General features: G+C 35.4%; 1 protein-coding gene across 1 annotated transcript in view; it reads left to right on the top strand.

Moving 5' to 3' along the window:
• The first annotated feature begins 795 nt into the window (after nt 1-795).
• LOC131851525 (GTP-binding protein REM 1) overlaps nt 796-22,669 on the top strand; it is a 173,006-nt gene continuing 151,132 nt past the window's right edge. The window contains exon 1 of the mRNA XM_059202033.1: nt 796-1,225. Coding sequence (XP_059058016.1) covers nt 796-1,225 — 430 coding nt within the window. The remainder of the gene's footprint in view (nt 1,226-22,669) is intronic.

Genomic DNA, 22,669 nt, shown 5'->3' with positions numbered 1-22,669 from the left:
TGTACCTTTATAATAATACAAAGTTACAATTTCATTTCCTTGTCTACATTCATACTAATATACCCACGAAATGAAATGGAATAACAAACTGTGTAACAAAATATTTTTACGACACAAAATGTTTACATTTTCCCGCGTTTACTTTTAATTAAAACTTTATTTTTTAATTATAAACCCAACGCAAAAATTTGCCAATTGTGTGCAATTGTTATGAAATGACGTACTGACATACATTCGGCGATTAATTTATGTGTATCTGGCTAATAAGAAGTGTATTTTATAATCTAAATTTGTATTTAAATTTATAGTTCTTTTATTGAACATTCTTTTTATACTTCAAGATTCTTTTCAATACTTTCCTAATATATATATTAGGAACCATATACCTAGTCATTCCGTTTTACCAAAACCAATAAAATAAAACTACAACAATTTATTTATATCATCATTACATAGTATAAAACAAAGTCGCTGTCGCTGTCTGTCCGTCCCTATTAAATCTTTAAAACTACGCAACGAATTTTGAAGCAGTTTTTTTTAATAGATAGAGTGATTCAAGATGAAGGTTTATATATATATATATTACATGTACACCCGTGCGAAGCAGGGGCGAGTAGCTATTGTATATATAAACGTTTACACGTACGAACGCAACAAACAACGCTATTATAAACATAAATTAGTGGCATTTAAAAGAGCAACGATTGTGATCGTATAATCCGCGATGCAACAAGTAACCGCCCGCCCTAGCGGTGGGCGGGGGAGCCAACACCGAAACTCAGTACCGCCGTGATCATGGCTACGGACGGACGTACGAAGCGTTCGCAGTCGATATGCGCGCCCGCCTCCGCGAGTATGGAAGCCCTCGTGGCTCCAATGGAGACCACGCCGGCGCCCCGCAGACGACCGGCGGCTAGGTCCCAGTCAGCGAGGATCACTGGTGGGCGCTCTGTACGGCACAGACGCCAGCAGCAGCAGCAGCAGCAGCTCGACAGGGAGACCAGAGCTCGGTACAGCTCGGAGCCTCGGCTGGCGGAAACGGAGACGCCGCCTCAAGTCAGGCGCCAGGCGTCTGCTAGGCGCCGACCACCTCCAGGACAACACAATCAGCCGCGACGCTCGAATGCGTTCCTCGACGTACCCAGAGGAACTCATCAACAGCCAGAGGAAGAACCAGATGAAGATTCGTACCGGCTACGCACCTTCAACATCACGCAGAAAGGAGGTCAGTGCTAATGGTTACGTTCATTCACCTCCCGACTAAATTTAAAAGTGTATGCTTTTTATAATTTGATTTCGGAACGGAAATTTGGCAGTCGGCCTGCCTCGTTCTGTCTCGGAGTATTTGAGAGTCGGAGTCTCACGATACGCGGAAAAGTCGAGGTACGATCGGACACCGGTACACAAAAACCGGGTTAAAAGGCTAATGATCAAAAGGTTCATTATCGTGAATCACGACGCGTAAACTTTACGAGGCCTCTATAAATCAGTTGATGGACAGGAACATTTCTTCTTTAAAAATAAACTTGTGTGAGCATCTTTAAATCTGCCCTATCCGTGCTACTATGCTTATATTATAAATTCGACAGTCTGTATATTTCTGTTCGTTACCTTTTCACTGAAATTTTCTTAATTATCTTTGGCTTGATGATAAATTGTTATCTCTCTAACTAACAAATTCAGGCGAAATCACGTTTCAAATAGCTTTGAAACACAAAACTATACCAGTTTGTAATTTTTAAGCTACTAACAGAAAGCAGTAGCTTAAATCGCTAGCAGAAGTCATCGAATTAATTCCTTTGACTATAACTAACCGGCTTAAAAAGCCTATTACTTTCTTTATTCCAAATGCTAAATTTCATATAAATTTGTTAATTAGTAAAAAAATAACACATTCAAATCACTTATAATGTTAAAATTGATGCATTTGTGCTACTATAATAAAGTTTTTTATCTCGTACAATAAAATCAATCAATTTTCAATTTATACTGAACTTAAGATTTCAAAATGATTCAATATTTGATTCTAATATATTATAGGTAATTTTCAAGTCTTTACTGAACATTAACTGGCGCGTATTATAATAATAACCAACCAACCAACCAACCACCAACCAAATGCCTAACCAAAGCTTATGTTATAGGTATTAGACAACTGATAGAATTACTAAAATATTTTTTGTAAACACAAACGTAATTCTATACATAGAAAACGCTAGTTACTGATAGAAATTTAAATACAGACAATTCTAATATAGTAGAAATGCAGGGAATAGAACCCGCGGCTAAACCGCTAGAGCACTGAGTCCGTGAATATTAGTATTTCATACAAGCTGACGAAAAATATATGAGGTACAACGGTTATATCTGATCATTATATTCTTGGAAATAAGATTGATAGTCTCATAAAGATGGTGCGTATACCAAGGTATATTCATTTTCCGATAAACGTACACACAACTTGGCACAGGGATGCCTACCCTATGAAAATTCTCGCCAAGTACGAGATCTTTAATATTTGGTACAAGGACATTTTCAATCTCGTACAAGTTTGTACTCAAATATGTTCTCCAATTTGACTAGGAAATTCATCCCCAAGTTCATCCCAACCTCGAAGTCTCGAACAGCGCGGTTTCAGAGGATCTTCCTCTCATCATACACATAGATTGTGGCACGAACTACTTGTCGCGAATTTGTCTAGAGGCTGGGGCAGCATGGGGTTTTTTAACAAGGTTTCTTAAAGATCGGCAACATGCACTTGACATCATTGGTGGTTCAGGCGTTCATACGCTACGGCAATCGTTTACCATCAGATGGGCCGTATGCTTGTTTGCCAACGTCACACTATAAAAAAACCTACGAAAATCAAAACACGATAATGTAACATAGATAAATAAAGAGTCAAAATGAGTATTTGAGATTTTGTCACATCCTTTATTTCTGCGTAAGAGTCTAAATATTTTAAGATTGGCAACCCTGACATTTATTTATCAAAATGGCGCCTTCCAGTAAACAATGATACGTGGTATCTGTTTAACATAATGCATATTGAACAGTCGTCGGTGAAACTCACCGCCTGTCTTTGTTAGATAACAACTGCCTTTGCTCACCGCTCCATAATATCGATTAATACTTTTGATACAACAGTGTATTGTGGACTTTAAAATTCTATGCACAGAGGAACTATTTCAACCTAGTTAAAATTATAAAATAATAATAATATCATTTCCCATTTCAAATTCAAATTCAAAAATCGTTTATTCATGTAGGACATTTTAGCCGCTTATGAACGTCAGGTTTTTACATTATAATTTTTTTCCCTACCGTCCAGTTCGGTATATAGATCCAATTGAGAAGAACTGGCAAGAAACTCAATTGAATTACTTTTTTTAAATCCAGTTTATTTACAATGCATAGGTATTTATATAGGTGTCTATGTCTAACATTAAATGAAAATCCAGAACATGAAAACTATTGCCATGCACGCTCGTCATTCAAGTAATCGTTTAGTGTGAATAGGCCTTGCTCAGTAAATATGATTTAACAGATGTTTTGAATTTATTTAATTTAATAATAATAACAATTTACACAACGTTTAATCCCAAGCTAATCAGAGCTCGTGTTTTTTTAATGGATGATAATGGAATGTTGCACCCGCTTGCTTACGGTTTACACAGGTGGGACACCAGTGGAGGATGATAAGATGAGCATGATGTCAAGTTAGTTAGACCATTATTTTCTGTTATACTACTATATTAGCAAACAAGCATAAGGCAATGGAGGCCTGTAACACCAGGAGTGATACGTGCAGGTTGCCGATCAAATGACCAGAATTGTCATGATGGTTTCCAAGGGGAACCACGTGAAGGAAAACCTAACATAATACATTGCTAGCAATAGGGTCATCAGTCCACATTATTATCAATCCCTTTCCTCCTTCTCTTCCTTTATATCCATACATAATATACATAGAAAGCATCCAAACCAATATAAAAAATCACACTCATTAATACAAATGTTTGTATCGTGAGAAGAAGAGTCTGCGACTATGCGGATGGTAGACGGTGTGCTAAACTGCTGAACTATCGGGGCCGTTATATTACTCCAATCACATCCGAATGTGAATTTTATTGTGGTACCTATTATAATGTTTTTAATGAAAAGAAATTTGATGACATATTGTATTAAAATAATTATGATATCAATTTCAATATTTGCATACCCCTACGGGGTGCTGCAAGTCGGGTACTTATATTATATTGTAAGATCAAAATTACCATGTAGCAGGCAAATAAATAAATTATTATTATTATTATAATGTATGTTTTCACATTGCTACGATCAAATAAAAATCAGAACAAATGAAACAAAATAACAAGACGATATTTTTAGCATCAGTAGAAGCAAACTAAAGTGTAATATGCCTTTGTATATAAATAATAATATTAATATTTCAAATAATAATACTATCTTAGGACTATTCACTCAGGGCCATCTAGTACTAAGATAAGCAGAGCTTGTGTTATGGGTACTAAGCTACTATACACTTTTTTGTAAATATATACATAATATACATAGAAAATACTCAGATCGATACCAATCATACTCATAAATACAAATGTTTGTACAGTACAAGGAATCAAACCTGTAATCATCGGAAGTAAAACGGTGTGCTAAACCGTTAGACCACCAAGGCCATCATACACTATTAATATCACTGATTGCATACTCTACGCGCACTCTTAAATAGAGTTTCATATATCATATCCGAAAATTCAATGTACCTTGGTATTATTTTATTCTTTAAACAACCATATCCCGGTCTTACGAGCACATTTGCGAAACTATTGTACCTACAGAATCACATCACCCCAAAAAAGGTCGCGCAAAAATGAATTTATACTCTATATATCACATAACAAAATTTACATTCTGTAATAGCCCTTCATGATTTACTAGTGGCTCGCCCCGACTTCGTCTGCGTGCTCATAACTTTATGAGTGTTGTATATATTAACTTAATATATAATTGTCCATCCTTCTCCAGCACCACATTCTAAAAGCTTTAGCTGGAAAGATAAAGTAAGAAATGAAGAAGTATTACACAGTGTGAAAGAAAAAGGTAAATATCCATATTTACCTTTTTCTATAGTATTCCAATACTATAGAAAATAGACGAGGAAAAATGTTAACACACTTGATATGGCACGATGAATTTATGAAAGTTATTATTAAGAGAAAGAGAAGAAAAAGACCGAAAGAAAAGAAGAAGAAGACCAAGGCACAAGCCTTGGTCTTCTTCTCCCGCTCTTTCCTGTAGTTCCTTTTTGTAGTTGTCTACATCAAGCAAAATGAAGACAGAATTCGTGTCGAGTCGAGTCATGACGTAGCAAGGTTTAAAGAGTATGATGGAAGATCGTAAAAAGTAGCAAGAGGTCCACCGACAAGAGGGTCGCTCTTAAATTATGTGCGAATGAGTAAGATTGTCAATTTGGAAAAATCTACGTTTCAAAGTATCAAAGAATTTCACAAATTGATGCATGTTTCCGGTGCTGAAATTATTTCTTTACCAAAGAATAATATATTATTGTTTAAAATTGTGTATTCATTTAATCTAATATTATTAGTACGGCGATGGCTATGACATACGTTTCTTCGATGGACTACATCTTAATATAGAAACTGGCTGGTCAAAATGAATGACGTACTCCAACAGCAACACACTTGTTCTTCTGTGCTCTGACACGGTTACTGGAAATTCAGGAATTCATTCACTTTTCTTAGAAACATTCATATGTGCGTGTGCAGCGAAAGCTAAGACGTCACTGGTTAGTGAATTAGTTGAGAGGGGTTAAAGTATAATGATAACGTAAAGTTATTTTTTTATATTCGAATGGTTAAACTTGCCATATCTTTTATTTCGCATTATATGTCCAAAGTACTGCAATTTCCTACGTTTAAGGTACCATTAAATATTGTTAACAAGGAATTTTTACTTCACTCTGCAATACTGTTCAAGTAACTCAAACAAAATTGGCAGTTGGAATGTTCAAACCAATTTACTGCTCGATGGAAATCTACTGACATATCAACTTCTCGGAACTTGCCTTCAGAGCTACATAAACTTTTCTACTGCGGAAATGATCCGAATATAACGGAATCCTAGCTTATACTAGCTTTATTATCGAGCTTTCAGATGTAGATAATGATTTTTCCGTTATGGCTATTCCGATATATATGTTTCTACAGAAATGATAAAATAAAATGACGCAATGGAGTCACTTGAAACAATTATTTTTTTTTTTTTTTTTATATCATAATTTGAGCGCGTTTGACCGCAATCTCACCTGATGTTAAGTGATGATGTGGTCTAAGCTGTTACACGCAAGCTCAAATAATACCTATTCACTCTTGACTTAAAAGACCCAATATTGTAAGAGACAGGAAAAATAGACGCTGGTAGAGAGTTCCACTTAGCTGCTCGCATAAGGAAAGATGATGCAAAACGGTTAGTTCGAGCAGCTGGGATGTCAATAGTGTAGGGGTGGAGCCGCTCTCAACGTCTTGTTGTACGTAGATGGAACGGTGCTGGAGGAATTATTACAGGATTATGATCGCTGTATAGTTCATACTGTCAGCGGCTTAGTTGGCTGAGTCAATGTGCACCCTCTAATATGGTTGAGTGCAATGATGGCCCATTCGTCATACTCGTGAACGGGTTCTGCTTATGGGGACTGGTCTGTTTGGGTTGAGGCCACTGGTTAGATTATTTCCTTTTGACAAAACGCATTAACGTCACGATATTCTCCATAATTGTATTTAAAAATGAATCTGTATTTTTGTAATCATGTACACATTCATATCAAAACAATAAGAAAGTTTTTCGACAGTTCTTCTTAGTTCGAAAACCCTCCGAACTTTAGATAGCTTCAACATATCATAAGAGTCTGTAGTAGAGTATCATACTCTACTACAGACTCTTATGATATGTTAAACTCATCTCTTCGTAATTCTAAAAACAGAGGTAGACCTTATAAACACATCTGCTTGGGTACCTTAGACTCACCTATTTTAGTCACCCTGAAAATTGCTTTGTGATCTGTGATACGGTTGATCTAGGTGGAATTAAACTAAATAAAATTTCTAAAATAAAAGTTGTCTAAGTTACTTCTTATAATTTTGACAATCTGGGAGTGAAAGTCCCGTCAAAATTAGGCTTACTATTTCAAAGTTTAGTATGAACAAATATACAGAAAGACAAAAATTTTTTAAATTATATTTTAAATGTAATTACCGTATACAGTTTCATATGCCTTTAGTGTAAAACTATAAATTTCAAATTACAAAACGGACACTTCAATATCTTTTTTTTTTGTCATATTTGTCTATTTGGATTTTCTCGTTGAGAACTATTTTAAATTACCCGAATATTACGTCACGACTATAAATATCTTTTATACATGCCGATGTTTATGTAACATTTTATACATTTTATTATATTGGAAATTTTTATGAAGTCACATAAACATGTCTCGCCTTTGATTTTTTCATACAAGAAAGATCTTTGTTTTTGTTTGAAAAGTTTAGCGGCCACGTCACTGAACATTTCCGGTCTCATTATTGACTCGGTGGTCTAGCGGTTTGGCACACGCTTTACGTCCGATGGTCGCGGGTTCGATCCTCGCACTGCACAAACATTCATGAGAATGATTGTTTGTATCGCTCTGGATGTTTTCTGTGTATAATATGTATGTATTTACAAAAAAAAGTCTGTGTATCTGTATCAGTTATCTAGTACCCATAACACAAGCTGTAGCTAGCTTAACTAGGGTCTAGATGGCACTGTGTGAATTGTCCTGAGATTATTATTATTATTATTTCATTGTACCAGTTTCTGCCCACGACATCGTCTGTGATGTATGATGATATGATATGAACTGTGAAAACTGAGTTGTTAACTGTGATTATTACAGCCTATGCTGTATATAATGTGATAATAACATAGTGGAATAACTTGAAACCGTTGTGCTCGCTATAAAGTTCAAATTTGTGGCATCTTGGTCTGTCTAGAACTGCAGTAAGTTCTGTACTACAACGTGTATAGCTACACTAGCAGAGTCCAATCAGATTTGGCTGGGCAGGGAAAGAAACACGATCGGTGAAGGTGAGTGTACGTCGGTAAACCCGGGTCCACCCGAGTCACTAGTCCCGGGATCTGCTCGGAGTTATTCTCTCTACTATACGGTGGATCTGGCACCCGAACGGTAATCTTTGGAATCCTAAGAAGTCGATGTAAGAGAGAGTATTCTCTTTAACTGTCTCTTTAACATCAATGGTTGTTCATGCATGGGATTTTCATTTCATATAGACACCTATATACATTGTGAATAAACTGGCTTTAAAAAAAAAAGAAATTCAATTGAGTTTCTTGCCAGTTCTTCTCAATTGGATCTATATACTGAACTGAAGGGAAAATATTATAATATAAAAAATTTGACGATCATAAGCGGCTAAAATATCCTACATGAATAAATTATTTTTGAATTTGAATTTGATAATCATAGTCAAAACATATTGTATAATATTATGTCATGAAATATAATTTATTATACGTAATCAAATTTAAAATAATCCTATAACAAGTTCATCTTGTTTCAGAAATTATCTGCACTATCAATATATAGAGTAGAATTTCTTGTTCCTTAATAAATATATTAACAACATAACAGATTCAGTGGTCTAGCGATTTAGCACACCGCTTTATAGCCCAAGAGCCCACGACTGCCAGTCGTACGTCATTTTAGTAAACGTGAAAGTTCTTGTATGTGTGTCCCCAACACAGGTAAGAACGATCCCCAAACATGAAACCTGTCTGAAGAAAACTGTCTGGCAATTTAGGAAACTCATTTTAATAGTTCTCTCAATAATATATATAAAGTTCAGCTTTATTAAAATGACGTAAGTTTATTTCTAAAATAGTATAGATTAGGAGGGTCCGGCGGGGGGTTGGAACCACATTAAGTGTCTGGCAATGAGCAGCGCAAGTTATAATAATGCTACGAACAATATATGAAAATATGGAGTTTCTTAAAATAACGAATTTGATATGAATTTTTTTACACCTTTGTTACCTGGTACCTGCCAAAGGAACCACGATCCAGGTTTCATGTTTGGGGATCGTTCTTACCTGTGTTGGGGACATACATACAAGAACTTTCACGTTTACTAAAATGACGTATGTCTGGCCGTCGTGGGCTCTTGCTCTATTACTTTCAATGATCTGGAGTTCAATTCCTCGACATATATATACATGAGTATTATTGTTTGTATCAATTTGGATGTTTTCTATTTATATTATGTATTTATAAAAAAATATCTCAGTATTTATATCAGTGGTCTAGTTCCCATAACACAAACTTTGCTTACCGTGAGACTAGATGGCGATTTGTTAATTGTCCTGGGCTATTTATTTGTTTTATTTATTTATTATTGTAGATGATTATGATGATGATTAAGGGTTTTTCTTCTACTAATAGCAGTTCACCCAAGTATATACATTGTACAAAGTCATCTGTGTCACATCAGTCAATAATAATAAGTTTATTGTGCAAAAAAAATAAATACAAAATGGACTTAACTAAGGTTACATATCTATATTATTTCCATATATATAAAATAGTTCATAAAACTATTTAATACCAAGTCCAGTGCAGTAGTGTCTAAACTAGGCCTAGCCTGTATCTCAGTAGTCAGATTGACTGAGATACTGAGATATTTATATATTACCTTGCCATATACCAGATTTCATTTCTATTTTGACGTCTGTCCTATAGCGGTTAATGTAAGACAATTCACACAGCCCCATCTAGTCCTAAACTAAGCAGAGCCAGTGTTATGAGTATTAGACAACTGAATAAGTGCTAAGATACCTTTTGTTAACCGTGCAAGGAATCGAACCCTCGACCCTCGGAAGTAAAGCGGCGTGCTCAATCGCCACACCGAGGCCGTCAACAATACATACCTACCCTACCCTAATTGAAGTATATGAATAAAAAATATAATATGTTATTTAATAGTATAAATTACATAATACTTTTTCTAATACTGTTATAATTTCTATACACATTTCTTAATAGGTTTCCATCACTAATATACAAAGAAGTTCCCATACAACAATGTATTACCAGAATAATGCCTTTTATGTGAGCTTTTATTTGCTAAGCTTTTACTAAAATGTAATATAACGGATGTAACGGAAAGGGTTTCGCACAGAAATCCAGCTTTCTTCAAAGGACACGAGGGGTGGAAATGTCAAAACAATTTTTTAACCCTTACCCTGAAATAGATCACTTGACCACGGGGGTTTTTTTGAAGGATATTTTTTTTATTACACCATCGTTAAACCTTCTTTGGGAAAAGTTGTTTCGTTTAATAAATACTAACATTGATATCCTTTTTTATGACCACTATAACACTGAAGGCTCCTTAAAATGCCTCGGTGGTGTAGTGGTTTAACACACCGCTTCACTTTCGATGGACACACGGTACAAATACTTGTATTCATGAGTATGATTGTTTGTATCGGCCCGGCGGTTTGTATATATATTAAAAATGTATGAAAGAGCGGGCTGGGCATCAACATTAACGGCGAGTACATCAATCACTTTCGATTTGCTGATGATATCGTGGTCCAGGGTCTCAGCCATGAGGCTGAGACCCTGGAAGACCTTAGCAAAATACTCGAAGACCTCAGTAGAGTCTCACAAGGAGTAGGTCTTAAGATGAACATGGACAAGACGAAAATTATGTCAAACGGCCATGTCGTACCTGCTCCTGTAAAAATCGGAGATTCTACACTCAAAATTGTCGATCACTACGTATACTTGTGGCAAACTATCCAGCTAGGTAGATCCAATTTCGAGAAAGAAGTCAATCGTCGAATCCAACTCGGATGGGTAGCGTTCGGGAAGCTTCGATATATCTTTTCATCCAAATTTCCGCATTGTCTCAAGATGAAGGTTTACGATCAATGTGTATTGGCATTGGTGACTTACGGCACAGAGACGTGGTCGCTAACTATTGGCCTCATGAACATGCTCAGAGTCACTCAGAGGGCAATGAAGAGGGCTATGCTAGGAGTTACTCTGCGTGATCGAATCAGAAATGAGGAGATCTGCAGAAGAACCAGAGTGACCGACATAGTCCGAAGAATTGCGACTCTGAAGTGGCAATGGGCAGGGCACATAGCTCGTAGGACAGATGGCCGTTAGGACAGTAAAGTCCTCGAGTGGCGACCACGGACCGGAAGACGCAGCGTGGGAAGGCCTCCAGCAAGGTGGACCGACGATCTGGTCAAGACCTCTGGAAGGCATTGGATACGAGCGGCGCAGGACCGATCGTCGTGGAGATATTTGGGGGAGGCCTATGACTCTGAAGTGGCAATGGGCAGGGCACATAGCTCGTAGGACAGATGGCCGTTAGGACAGTAAAGTCCTCGAGTGGCGACCACGGACCGGAAGACGCAGCGTGGGAAGGCCTCCAGCAAGGTGGACCGACGATCTGGTCAAGACCTCTGGAAGGCATTGGATACGAGCGGCGCAGGACCGATCGTCGTGGAGATATTTGGGGGAGGCCTATGTCCAGCAGGACGTCTTCCGGGCTGCGATGATGATGTTTAAGAATGTATTTACAAAAAAAATGTATATAAGTATTTATATAATTTGTCGAGTACCTATAACACAAGCTCTGCTTAACTTGGAATCGCCTGACGCTGTTTTAACTCGGTCGGTCCATCGCATGGGTAATCGTCCACGGGGTCTAGTACCATCAACCCTACACTATATGACAATCCGCTCTATGTATGTGTCGTTTCTTCGCGACGTGACCGAAGAATGTAAGTATGTGTGATTGTGTTAATATAAATAGACGCTCTGCTTACTGCCGAGTTTCGTATCCATCAGGCAGGAGTAGGCTTTCAGCCGCTCCATAAGTCCTTCCGCGGGTTTGGAGTGCCATCTGCATTCGCCCCCTAACGTCTGGTGAAGCTGTAAAGGCCAGCTGCGGCCAACAGCATTAGAGTAGTCCGAAAAAAAAAAACTGGCAAATTTTAAAGGCCGACACGCACTTGCAACACCTGGCGTTGCGGGTGCTTATGGGCGGCGGTAATCAATTACCATCACGTGAGCCGTATGCTTGATTGTCCACTATGAATTCGATTTATGAAATCCGCTACATTCTCCTCTAGCACCACATTTCTAAAGCGTCTTCACTTTTCAATTTCACGGTCACGTAGAGCAATATCTAGTTAACAATAAGTTATCAAAACGCACATGTTGTTTAAAACGATTAGCCTATATCCACTAAACAGTTCCCAAACCGACATAGTTCGGTCCCAATTTGATGCGAGCCCATAATTTCGGCTTTATCCTTTATAATTGGACTGCGATGAACTTTGGCAATTCATGGATTCCCTAGTAAATTGAATTATGTATTCTAAACATTTCGTAGAGTTGATTACTTGTTTGTCTGTTCGTGTCAAGTACAGCAGTGACATCTATTGAGTGTTAAAATCCTATAATATATTTAAATATAATAAATAAATTGTCATACTAAATAATTAATCATAAATAAATAAATTCCCTGTATAATTAACACTGCGTCATCTAATCCCAGAATCGGTAAGCAGAGCTTGTGTTCTGGGGACTAAACAACTGATATGACTTAGATATTTTTTTGTAAATGTATACACAACATTCATAGAAAACAACCAGACGGACACAAAACCATACTCATGAATACAAATGTTTACACCGTGCGAGGAAACAAACCCGCGACCATAAGTAAAGCAATGTTAGCGGCTAAATCACCAAACCACTTGAATTTTTATGTTTATATTGTGTATTAAAATATGTTGTAAAGTAAATTAATATATACTAGCAGTGCCCATGGTTTCACCTGCGTTAAATTTCAATCAATACAGCCTATATATCTGATGCATAAGCTGCGTTACTGTACATAGCTTCATCAAAATCCGTTTAGTAGTCTTCGCGTGAAAGAGTAACAAACATCCATACTTACAAACTTTCACATTTATAATATTAATAACATGTGTATACACATCTTATGTACTGTTTGCACACTGTCTTGTGTATTGTTTACAGTATACTGTACTAAGTTGCAATACCGAATTGAATATTCTGTTATGGTGTTGTAATATTGAAATGAATAAATAAAATAAATAATATTTTGTTTAATTTCGCTACAATAAGCTTATCTCGGCCAAAAAACCGTACCAAACAGTCAACACTAGGCTTCCTATCTATAACCGAACTGTATTTAACATCACCGAACTCTATCATCATCTGCTTCATCCTTATCCCATTTATTTGGGGTCGGCGTAATATGTTTTTCGTTTCCATTCATCCCTGTTCGCAGTCATCGCGTTATTTACTTCCTTTCTTACCATATCATCTTTCACACAGTCCATCCATCTCTTTTTTGGCCTTCCTCTGCCCTTATAACCATCCACATTCATTTGTAACATCTTTCTTAAAATATTATCCTCGTTCCTACGCATTACATGTCCATACCATGATAGACGATTACTCTTCAACCTCTCTGACACAGGTGCCACTTTCATACTTCCTCTAATGTATTCATTCTTTATCTTATCCATTCTTGTCACACCACACATCCACCTCAACATTCTCATTTCAGTTGCATGCAGTCGTCTTTCATCACCGAACTCTATATCATCATCAATTCGTTCACTCAAATTCATATTACGAGAGAATGGTTTTGGCTTCAGTTTTTCTTTCACCGAACTCTATATATGTATACATAATACAGAGGAGAAACATTTGTCGCAATATGAGTGTAGACTCAATAACGGTCGGAATTTGATCACCATTAGAGAAAGTAACGGTAGTCAAGATTCCGCACTGATTATTTGTGATCTCAAACATGCTAATTGTAGTGGAATAAAATAAAATAATATAAATACATTAAGTAGTGAAATAAACTTGGCAAAATAATGCCCAATTCTATAAAATATGAAGATATGGATACACAGCCTGTAAGCTGGACTGTCCTACGCAAAACGGAAATTATAGTCACGCTATTTATAGATATTCATGGATTACGTTCACTCAGTAACAATAATACGTCAATGAATACTTTGCCAACAAATAATGAACCATATAATAATACATTATGATTGTTTATTGGTTAATATATTATTATTGTTATTATGATAATTTTTATATTATTGATTATTTATTGGTATATAAATTATGGAGTATTATGAGCAGTTGTAGTTAAAAATATGTATCTAAGGAGCCGTATATAACCCATAATACTTATGCGTACTCACTTAGCAGACTTTAAACAATTTCTTATCTAGAACTTTCTATATATTTGCGGATTATTTATTTATTCGTTTGCACACAAAAGTACATACATGGCGGACTTAATGCCTGATGGCATTCTCTACCAGTCGACCATCGCGTTGATCAGAGATACTTACTTCATCATTACATAGTATAAAACAAAGTCGCTGTTGCTGTCTATCCGTCCCGATGTATGCTTAAATCTTTAAAACTACACAACGGATTTTGAAGCGGTTTTTATTAATAGATAGAGTGATTCAAGAGAAAAGTTTATATACATAATACACTAGCTTTTGCTCGCGGCTTCGCTCTCGTTAATTTATCCCTTTAGGGGTGGAATTTATCAAAATCCTTTCTTAGGGGATGGCTACGTCATAGTAGCTTTATGCAAGTCTCAGCCCGATCGGTTTAAAATTGACGAAATTTCATATAAACTTTCATCCCCTATTTTATCCACTTGGGGGTAGAATTAATCAAAATCCTTAGCGGATGCCTACGTCATAACATCTACCTGCATGCCAAATTTCAGCCCGATCCGTCCAGTGGTTTGGGCTGTGCGTTGATAGATCACTATGTCAGTCACCTTTGAGTTATATATATATAGATGTACACCCGTGCGAAGCCGGGGCGAGTAGCTAGTAGTGTATATACTAAAGTACTTTCTCTTCATTCCTACGCATTCTATGCCCATACCGTGACAAACGATTGAACTATATTTCTTGAATATATTTAAATTCTAATACATATAATAATACATGTATATATTAGACAATAAGATTAATATCACAAAGACTGAATAGATAACGTCAACAATGGAACCACAACCAAATATTACCCGTGAAAAGGTAAATCATTCAAAATTACACGTAACTGCGACAGCGTAGAATTGGATTTGGTATGCAAATGGTTTCAATCGGGCCGTCTCACTTCGTTTTAGAAATAACAGCTAGGATTCTCTTCGTTTTAGTGTTTGCAGAGGACATTCAGTAGGATGAATTTGCTAAAACAAATTGAATAATAAATAAACTTACTCAGATAAACTTCTATCTACGGGTAGACAGAACTTTATTTCAACCATAGCATTTTAATTACCATATCACCATTTGAACAGAGTATACATCTATTGACATACAATTAAAAATAATAACAACATATCGAGGCAATGCATCCAAAATACTACTGTGTTGATGGACTACAATGATTTTTTTGTGTGAATAGATGTATGCTAACACAATGTAATATAACATTAATAACAAAAAAAATATATAAGTTCGAAGCAGTGTATACAAAAGTAGTATTTTGGATGCATTGCCTCGATATGTTGTTATTATTTTTAATTGTATGTGAATAGATGTATACTAACGTAATTTAATATAACATTAAAAACAGAAAACATAATTATTAAGTTCAATATATACTTTATCTATATGTTTACACACAAGTACAACAACACACAAGTTTCTTGCTTATTCTTCTTGTGATAAGACATCTTTCCGAATAAGCGGTAGATTTAAAAAAAATGTTGTCTATTCAAAAGTGCTTAAATTAAGTTTATTTGAATAAATGATTTTCTATTCTATTCTATTCTTTACAAAAAAACTATAAAATGAACTAACAAAACTACATATCAAAGCATTTTCAATTGAGTTATTTTGTAGTTTAGCCATTACTAGTATATCTTAATAACATTATAAACGTGAAAGTTTGAGAGTATGGATGTTTGTTACTCTTACAAGCAAAAACTACTAAACGGATTTTAATGAAACTTTACAGTAATGTAGCTTATACATCAGAATTTCATGAGGATGAAACCGTGGGTATAGCTTATATTTATTGAAATATATATAGGTCATCAGAATAACATATAAAGGCTATATTTTTTATTGTAATTTATATACTGAAATTTAGATAGATACAATTTTTATTTACGTAGTGCACACACACATAAATCATTGTAATATTAACAACAAAAATAAAAAATAGATACACAATTACATAGGTCTGTTAACAATATACAATACTAAAAAAACGGCGTAAGTAACGTAATGTGTATGCATGGCCCATACGCAAAAAGGCAGCGCCTCAGTGTATTGTTAGCAGCATGTATAGCAGCAAACCACTGATATTCAGGCACTGCCCAGACCTATGCGAAATTTAACGCAGATGAAACCGCGCGCACAGGTAGTTATTGATTAAATTAAATTAAAATGTATTCACGGTATCGTCACGTTTCCTCTACAGTTCCAGCAAATTTCGTGACATTTCTGTTGTTTTATATTATGTTTGTCGCTTCCAATTTGGGTGAAGTTAATCGAGTTACCGAACAAATGTGGGTATACGTATTTACAATTGGGGACCCAAGTTTGTTATTGTTTTACTAGTATTGACATGTTAAAGTTTAGTTTTTTACATGTTTGTATATTTATTAATCATGCTCAGTTGGTTCCCCTTTGATCGATCCCCTGTGCCATGTTTTTTATAGAACACAAAAGTTCAGCGCAATCTTTGTGCTCAGCACTGTTTTTCACCTACTACCTTTGTACCTACGCGAGCGTACCTGAAGCTGGGGTATCTAATAATAATAATCTCAAGTTGTTAGTCTATAAGGTATTTATAATATGGGCTTAGTTAAATTATGGGCTGCCTGAAATAAATAAATAAATAAATATGTGTGTTACTTTTTAGTTGTCTCCTCTCGATCCAATATTTAGGAGAATTACATCTCAATATTTAGCGATAAAATTATAATACAACAGTCTCTTTAGCTTGCATTGAAATAATAACTAGAAAATAGCTATTTGTATAAATGTAGTTAAGAAAAAGCGAACTTGCCGCTATAAGATATAATAAAATAATAATAATAATTTTAGTATAATTCACACAGCACCATCTAGACCCATGTTAAGCTAGCTAAAGCTTTTGTTATGGGTACTAGATAGCTGATACAAATACATAGATATTTTTTTTCGTATATACGTAATATTATACATAGAAAATACCCAGACCGATATAAACAATCATACTCATGAATACAAATGTTTATGCCGTGCTAGGAATCGAACCGACGACCATCGGACGTAAAGCGGTGTGCTAGACCGCTAGACCACCGAGGTCGTCATCTAATGGTCTGATGAGTGAGAGGTGCTGAGGGTTTTAATAAGGAAAATACGGAGATAAAATAATATGCGACTAATATGACAGCGATACATAATAGAAAGTAACAAAAACAATATGTCAAAAGAATATAATTATAAAATTCAAAAATAATATAAAACCTATCAAGGAGTTCGCTACAGTACCTAATTTCCAGTTACATAATTGTCTATGCTGGATATCCACAACATAACATAACATATTTGAAATAAAATCATAAAATAAAAAAAAAAATGTAGGGTGGACTACCCATAACATTTAGGGGGATGAAAAATAGATGTTGGCCGATTCTCAGACCTACTCACTACGCTCACAAAATTTCATGAGAATCGTTCAAGCCGTTTCGGAGGAGTATGGGAACGAAAACTGTGACACGAGAATTTTATATATAACATATATTATACATATAAACCTTCCTCTTGAATCAGTCTATCTATTGCTCAAAATCGCATTAAAATCCGTTGCGTAGTTTAAAAGATATAACCAAACAGACAACGGAAGCGAATACAATTTATACTATAGTATGTAAAGATATTAACGTAACAGTGTTTTTATAGAGTATGATCGTTTTATAGCGTTTAAATAGGAAGATCGTGGAAAATGGCAAAAGCTTCACCGACACGAGCGTCGCTCATAAATTATAAATGAACAAAGGTGAGAAAATCTATCTTCATTTAAACGCCATATTGAAACTTTCAAGAATGCGTATTCCTTTTAACGAACTAACCTGTTATTCCCCTGGTGTAGCGGTTGTTTACAGGCGGCGGTAATCACTTAGCATCAGGTGTGCCGGAAGCTTATTTGTACTCTATGAATTTAAAAAATAATACAGCAATCATTTTTATTCTGATTACCGCTAGGAATACTCCAAGTTTTTTTAATTTATTGTACCTATATTATATATATATATATATATATATATAGAGTATATAAATAAATTAATAATTATAATAAATAAAAAAGACACAAGTTGAGGATGATACGAGTAACATACGAATATAAAGTCAAGTCAGTTAGCCTATTTCGCCAGATTCACTCGTTCCTGTGTATACGCCATCGATACCCCGTCCTATTCAAACGGGGATCAAAATTAAGTCAGCCCGAGCCGGGGTTCGTAGTCCTAGCGGTGCCCTCTGACTAAAGTCGTATCCGCCAGGCAGGAGTTGACTTTCAGCTGTATAAGTGTTTCCGCCGGTTTGGAGTGTCCTCTGTACCAGTTAGTATTGTTCTATAAAAGCCAGCACTTCGAGAAAAAATCTTAATTCATTTTGTAAAGTCTATCACAGAGCAATCAGAGAGAAAGTAACATACCATATTTGCTACATATATTAAATATTTTGAAGGGTGTGAAAAGCTTAGTTGTCAGCATTTCTAAAGGATTTTCATCACGTTCCCAAAAATGTACTCGAAAATAAATATCAAGCTTACATTAACCAAATAGGGCTGAATCCACTTAACCTCGTTTTGAGTTTTATTAACGTTTTTTTTTTTCGTACAAACAAGCCGGCGTCTGTTGTGAAACTGCTTTGTATATTTTGCTATTTTAACCTCTGTATTTTGTTGTGATATTTTAAGTACAAAACTTGTTATGATGTAACGTTCCTTTTTATGTAACTAGTTGTACCCGTGACTTCTCGTGGACATATTTATGAATGATACAAAAAGAAGTCTCAATACAGCGAATCGGTACTTCACTGTGGACCAAAAACTCATTTTATATAAATTACAGTTTCACCCACAGTAATGCTCTCATCATTGGTCATGAGCACCAGCTCGGTCCTTTTGACTCAGTTCAAAGACGAACTAGAAGAATTGTCGATGATCCCGATCTCTCTGGCGGTATCGAACCACTTACCTTGAGACGACATTTTGCATCGCCTTGTGTGTTCTACCGAATATACAACAGACTGTGTTCTGAAGAATTGTTTGACATCCCACGGCTACCTTTTACTATCGCACCGTTCGCCGTCGATAGGTAGGTACCTCTCCATATGACGTTAGAGGACTTAATCTCGGACAATGCGGTTACAAAGGAGCTTCGTCCCGCGTTCACTTAGATTATAGGATAAAGTAACTGTCAAGATTTTCTCAATAGACTGCGGTTTTTCAAGAAGATCTTTTTGGAGTTTTAAATTAAGATATTCATCTCTTTTTCGGCCTTCCTCTGTCCTCATAACTATCTACATTCATATGAAACACCTTCTTTAAAATATTCTCTACGATCCGACATATTACATGCCAATACCATGACAGACGATTACTCTATAATCTCTATATACACTTACTAATTAATCTAAATTACGCATACCGATGTGTACTGGAATGAGTCTAAAAAGTAATTTACCATCACGGCTGTTATTATAACTCAGGTACAGATGCATAGTTAACTGTCGTAGTACATTTGTCTGGGTAGGTACATTTGACACTTCTTTCTTCACATTACTTTGCGTTGTTATCGGTGTTTCCTATATCGGAGTGTCAATAAAAAATTACACACAATCTTATTGGTGTCAACAGATTTGAACTTACGACTTCTCAGCGTGAATCTGATGTAGTAAACCACTTAGCTACGACGGCCATAAAAATTTCACTTCATATTTTACGACGGTGTGAAAGCTTCGTAAATTTTCAACGGTACTAAATGTAATAAAGTTATTATCAGGTGGGTTTCTTTGATTTATTATTCATCTAATTTTCACTCAGCCCTTACTGGCGTGGAAACGGGTCCACGCTGAAAATTGAGTGGAGACTCACTCAACTCGCACCTAATTATTTAAACTCGAAATGAATTGAAACGGGTCTTTTATCAATTTTTACGTTTCATTTCAGCCTTTTATAAAACTTCTATAAGACCATTGGGGTAAGCAGAGAGATGTACATCTACGTGGGTACCTCAGTCTCACCTATTCCAGTCGCCAAGCTCTGCAGCAACCTTGCTTCGTAAGCTCTCATTTGATTGTAAGGTGCAGTTTAGGTAGTAAAAATACAGTATAAGAGGCATCTTAGTCGTTTGGGATGGCAATATTATGGTATTACGGATGTCAGATTGATCTCTGTATATAGATATCAGTTTTATATTCATGAGTATGATTGTTTGCATCGGTCTGGATGTTTTCTACGTATATTATGTATGTATTTACAAAAAAAAGTATCTATGTATTTATATTTAAATTGGTATAAATACATAGATTTTCTTTATTTATTTTATTTGGGCTATTGTCATGTGTTAAAATCTGTAACACTGCAATCTGTATTGTGCTCACCCTTATTCTAAGTTCGCTACCTAGACCCGTGAGGGACAAGAATTGAAGGATATTCTTTGGAGTGATGATTTTTATCTCCTCAGGACATAGTGTATACTTTCCAAAGGAGATATTTCCTTTATACAGAAGTGTGTTATAACCACATAGGATGTGTAGTGGGGTATCCTCTTCTGCTTGGCAAAATCTAAAGATTGATGTTAAGCTAAGGCCCAATTTTGGTACGTGCTTATTCAGCTCGCAGTGTCCAGTGAGGGCCTAGTCATGCATATATTGTTTTTAGTCAATAGTAATTCATACATACATTTAACAGGTCATAATGAAGTGATGCACGTCCTGGCGATATTTATGTACCCACTTTTTTTTTGTATCTACCATAACACAAGCTCTGCTTAGCATGGGGCTAGATGGCACTGTGTGACTACTCCAAGGATATTATTAATATGATAGATAAAATCAATGTGCGGAATTCAAACTCGGAATCTTCAGAAATAAACTGGGTAACCCCATCGAAAAATAAAGTAGAATTGAAAGAGCGATGATTGTCAAGAGCAGTTAAAAAGCAGTCTTAAGGTCTTAGTCATAACGTTTATATTATCATTATAAAATTAAGATAGTCTGCTATTATCTTAATTGGCATAAGAAATGTCCCCTTTATAATTAAAATTTAAAAAATTAACTCTGCAATTGCACAAAGGAATATATTTTTACAGCCTTAAAGCTCAGATAAATGCAACATTCTCTATATTAAATTCCCTTTGCAACACTGTATTTACATTGTTAATATTGAGTGTTTTTTAATGACTTTGTTTAATTACTAATATCTATTAGAGCCTATCACTTAAACTTATGTTTAAATTAGTGAAGTTCCTAGAATATATGTCGTGGCCGGATTGTAGAAAATGACACAAAGTAGTGGGTAATTTCATGATACAGATATTACTGACCATAGTAAAAAAACAATGTTGGACGTTTATCAATTTTTAGAGATGTTGCGTATAAGATTAATGTTGGATGTTAACAAAATTGTAGTAGACATTAAATGGTAGTAAATCGCGTATTATATGCGTATACTAAGCTGCTAGGACTGTAACATATACCAATAACTAATCAATCCCTAGCGATATTATTTCTGAAAGCGAGTGTTTTTATACAAAAATATTAATATACATTTATTGAAATATGTTTAAATATATATATTATTTTTGTGATTAGCAGACGGGCGATTTTTATTGCTGCCTTGAAGTGTCCAGACGAAAATGCTTTTGAGAGCCTAATATAGACATTTGGTCCTGTGCTTAATTGTTTTAATATAAAACTCCGTTTCTCCTTAATTTATCCTAGGCATATAAAATTATATAATATTAGAAAAAACATATAATATTAACGATATTTATGTACCCACTTTTTTTGTATCTACCATAACACAAGCTCTGCTTAGCATGGGGCTAGATGGCGCTGTGTGACTACTCCAAGAATATTATTAATATGATAGATAAAATCAATGTGCGGAATTCAAACTCGGAATCTTCAGAAATAAACTGGGTAACCCCATCGAAAAATAAAGTAGAATTGAAAGAGCGATGACTGTCAAGAGCAGTTAAAAAGCAGTCTTAAGGTCTGAGTCATAACGTTTATATTATCATTATAAAATTATTTTGATCAATTCTCCAATCACGATATTATAACCAATAGTATATAGTATTCTATAGTAATCTGTCCTATGAAGTATACTATTTAATAATATCTACACTACGGGATTATGTTCCAGGGAACGCTTAAACGGCCGATTAGCTTACAAATTAAACTCGAGCACGGTGCCTGGTAGCAAATTTCAATAACCTTGTTTTACTTTAGTGATTACAATGTG

This window comes from Achroia grisella, unplaced genomic scaffold, assembly GCF_030625045.1.
Source record: "Achroia grisella isolate CSIRO2021 unplaced genomic scaffold, CSIRO_AGI_Agris_v1 utg784, whole genome shotgun sequence".
In the NCBI taxonomy this organism is placed as follows: Eukaryota; Metazoa; Arthropoda; class Insecta; order Lepidoptera; family Pyralidae; genus Achroia; species Achroia grisella.
This window is presented reverse-complemented; position numbering and strand designations above follow the sequence as displayed.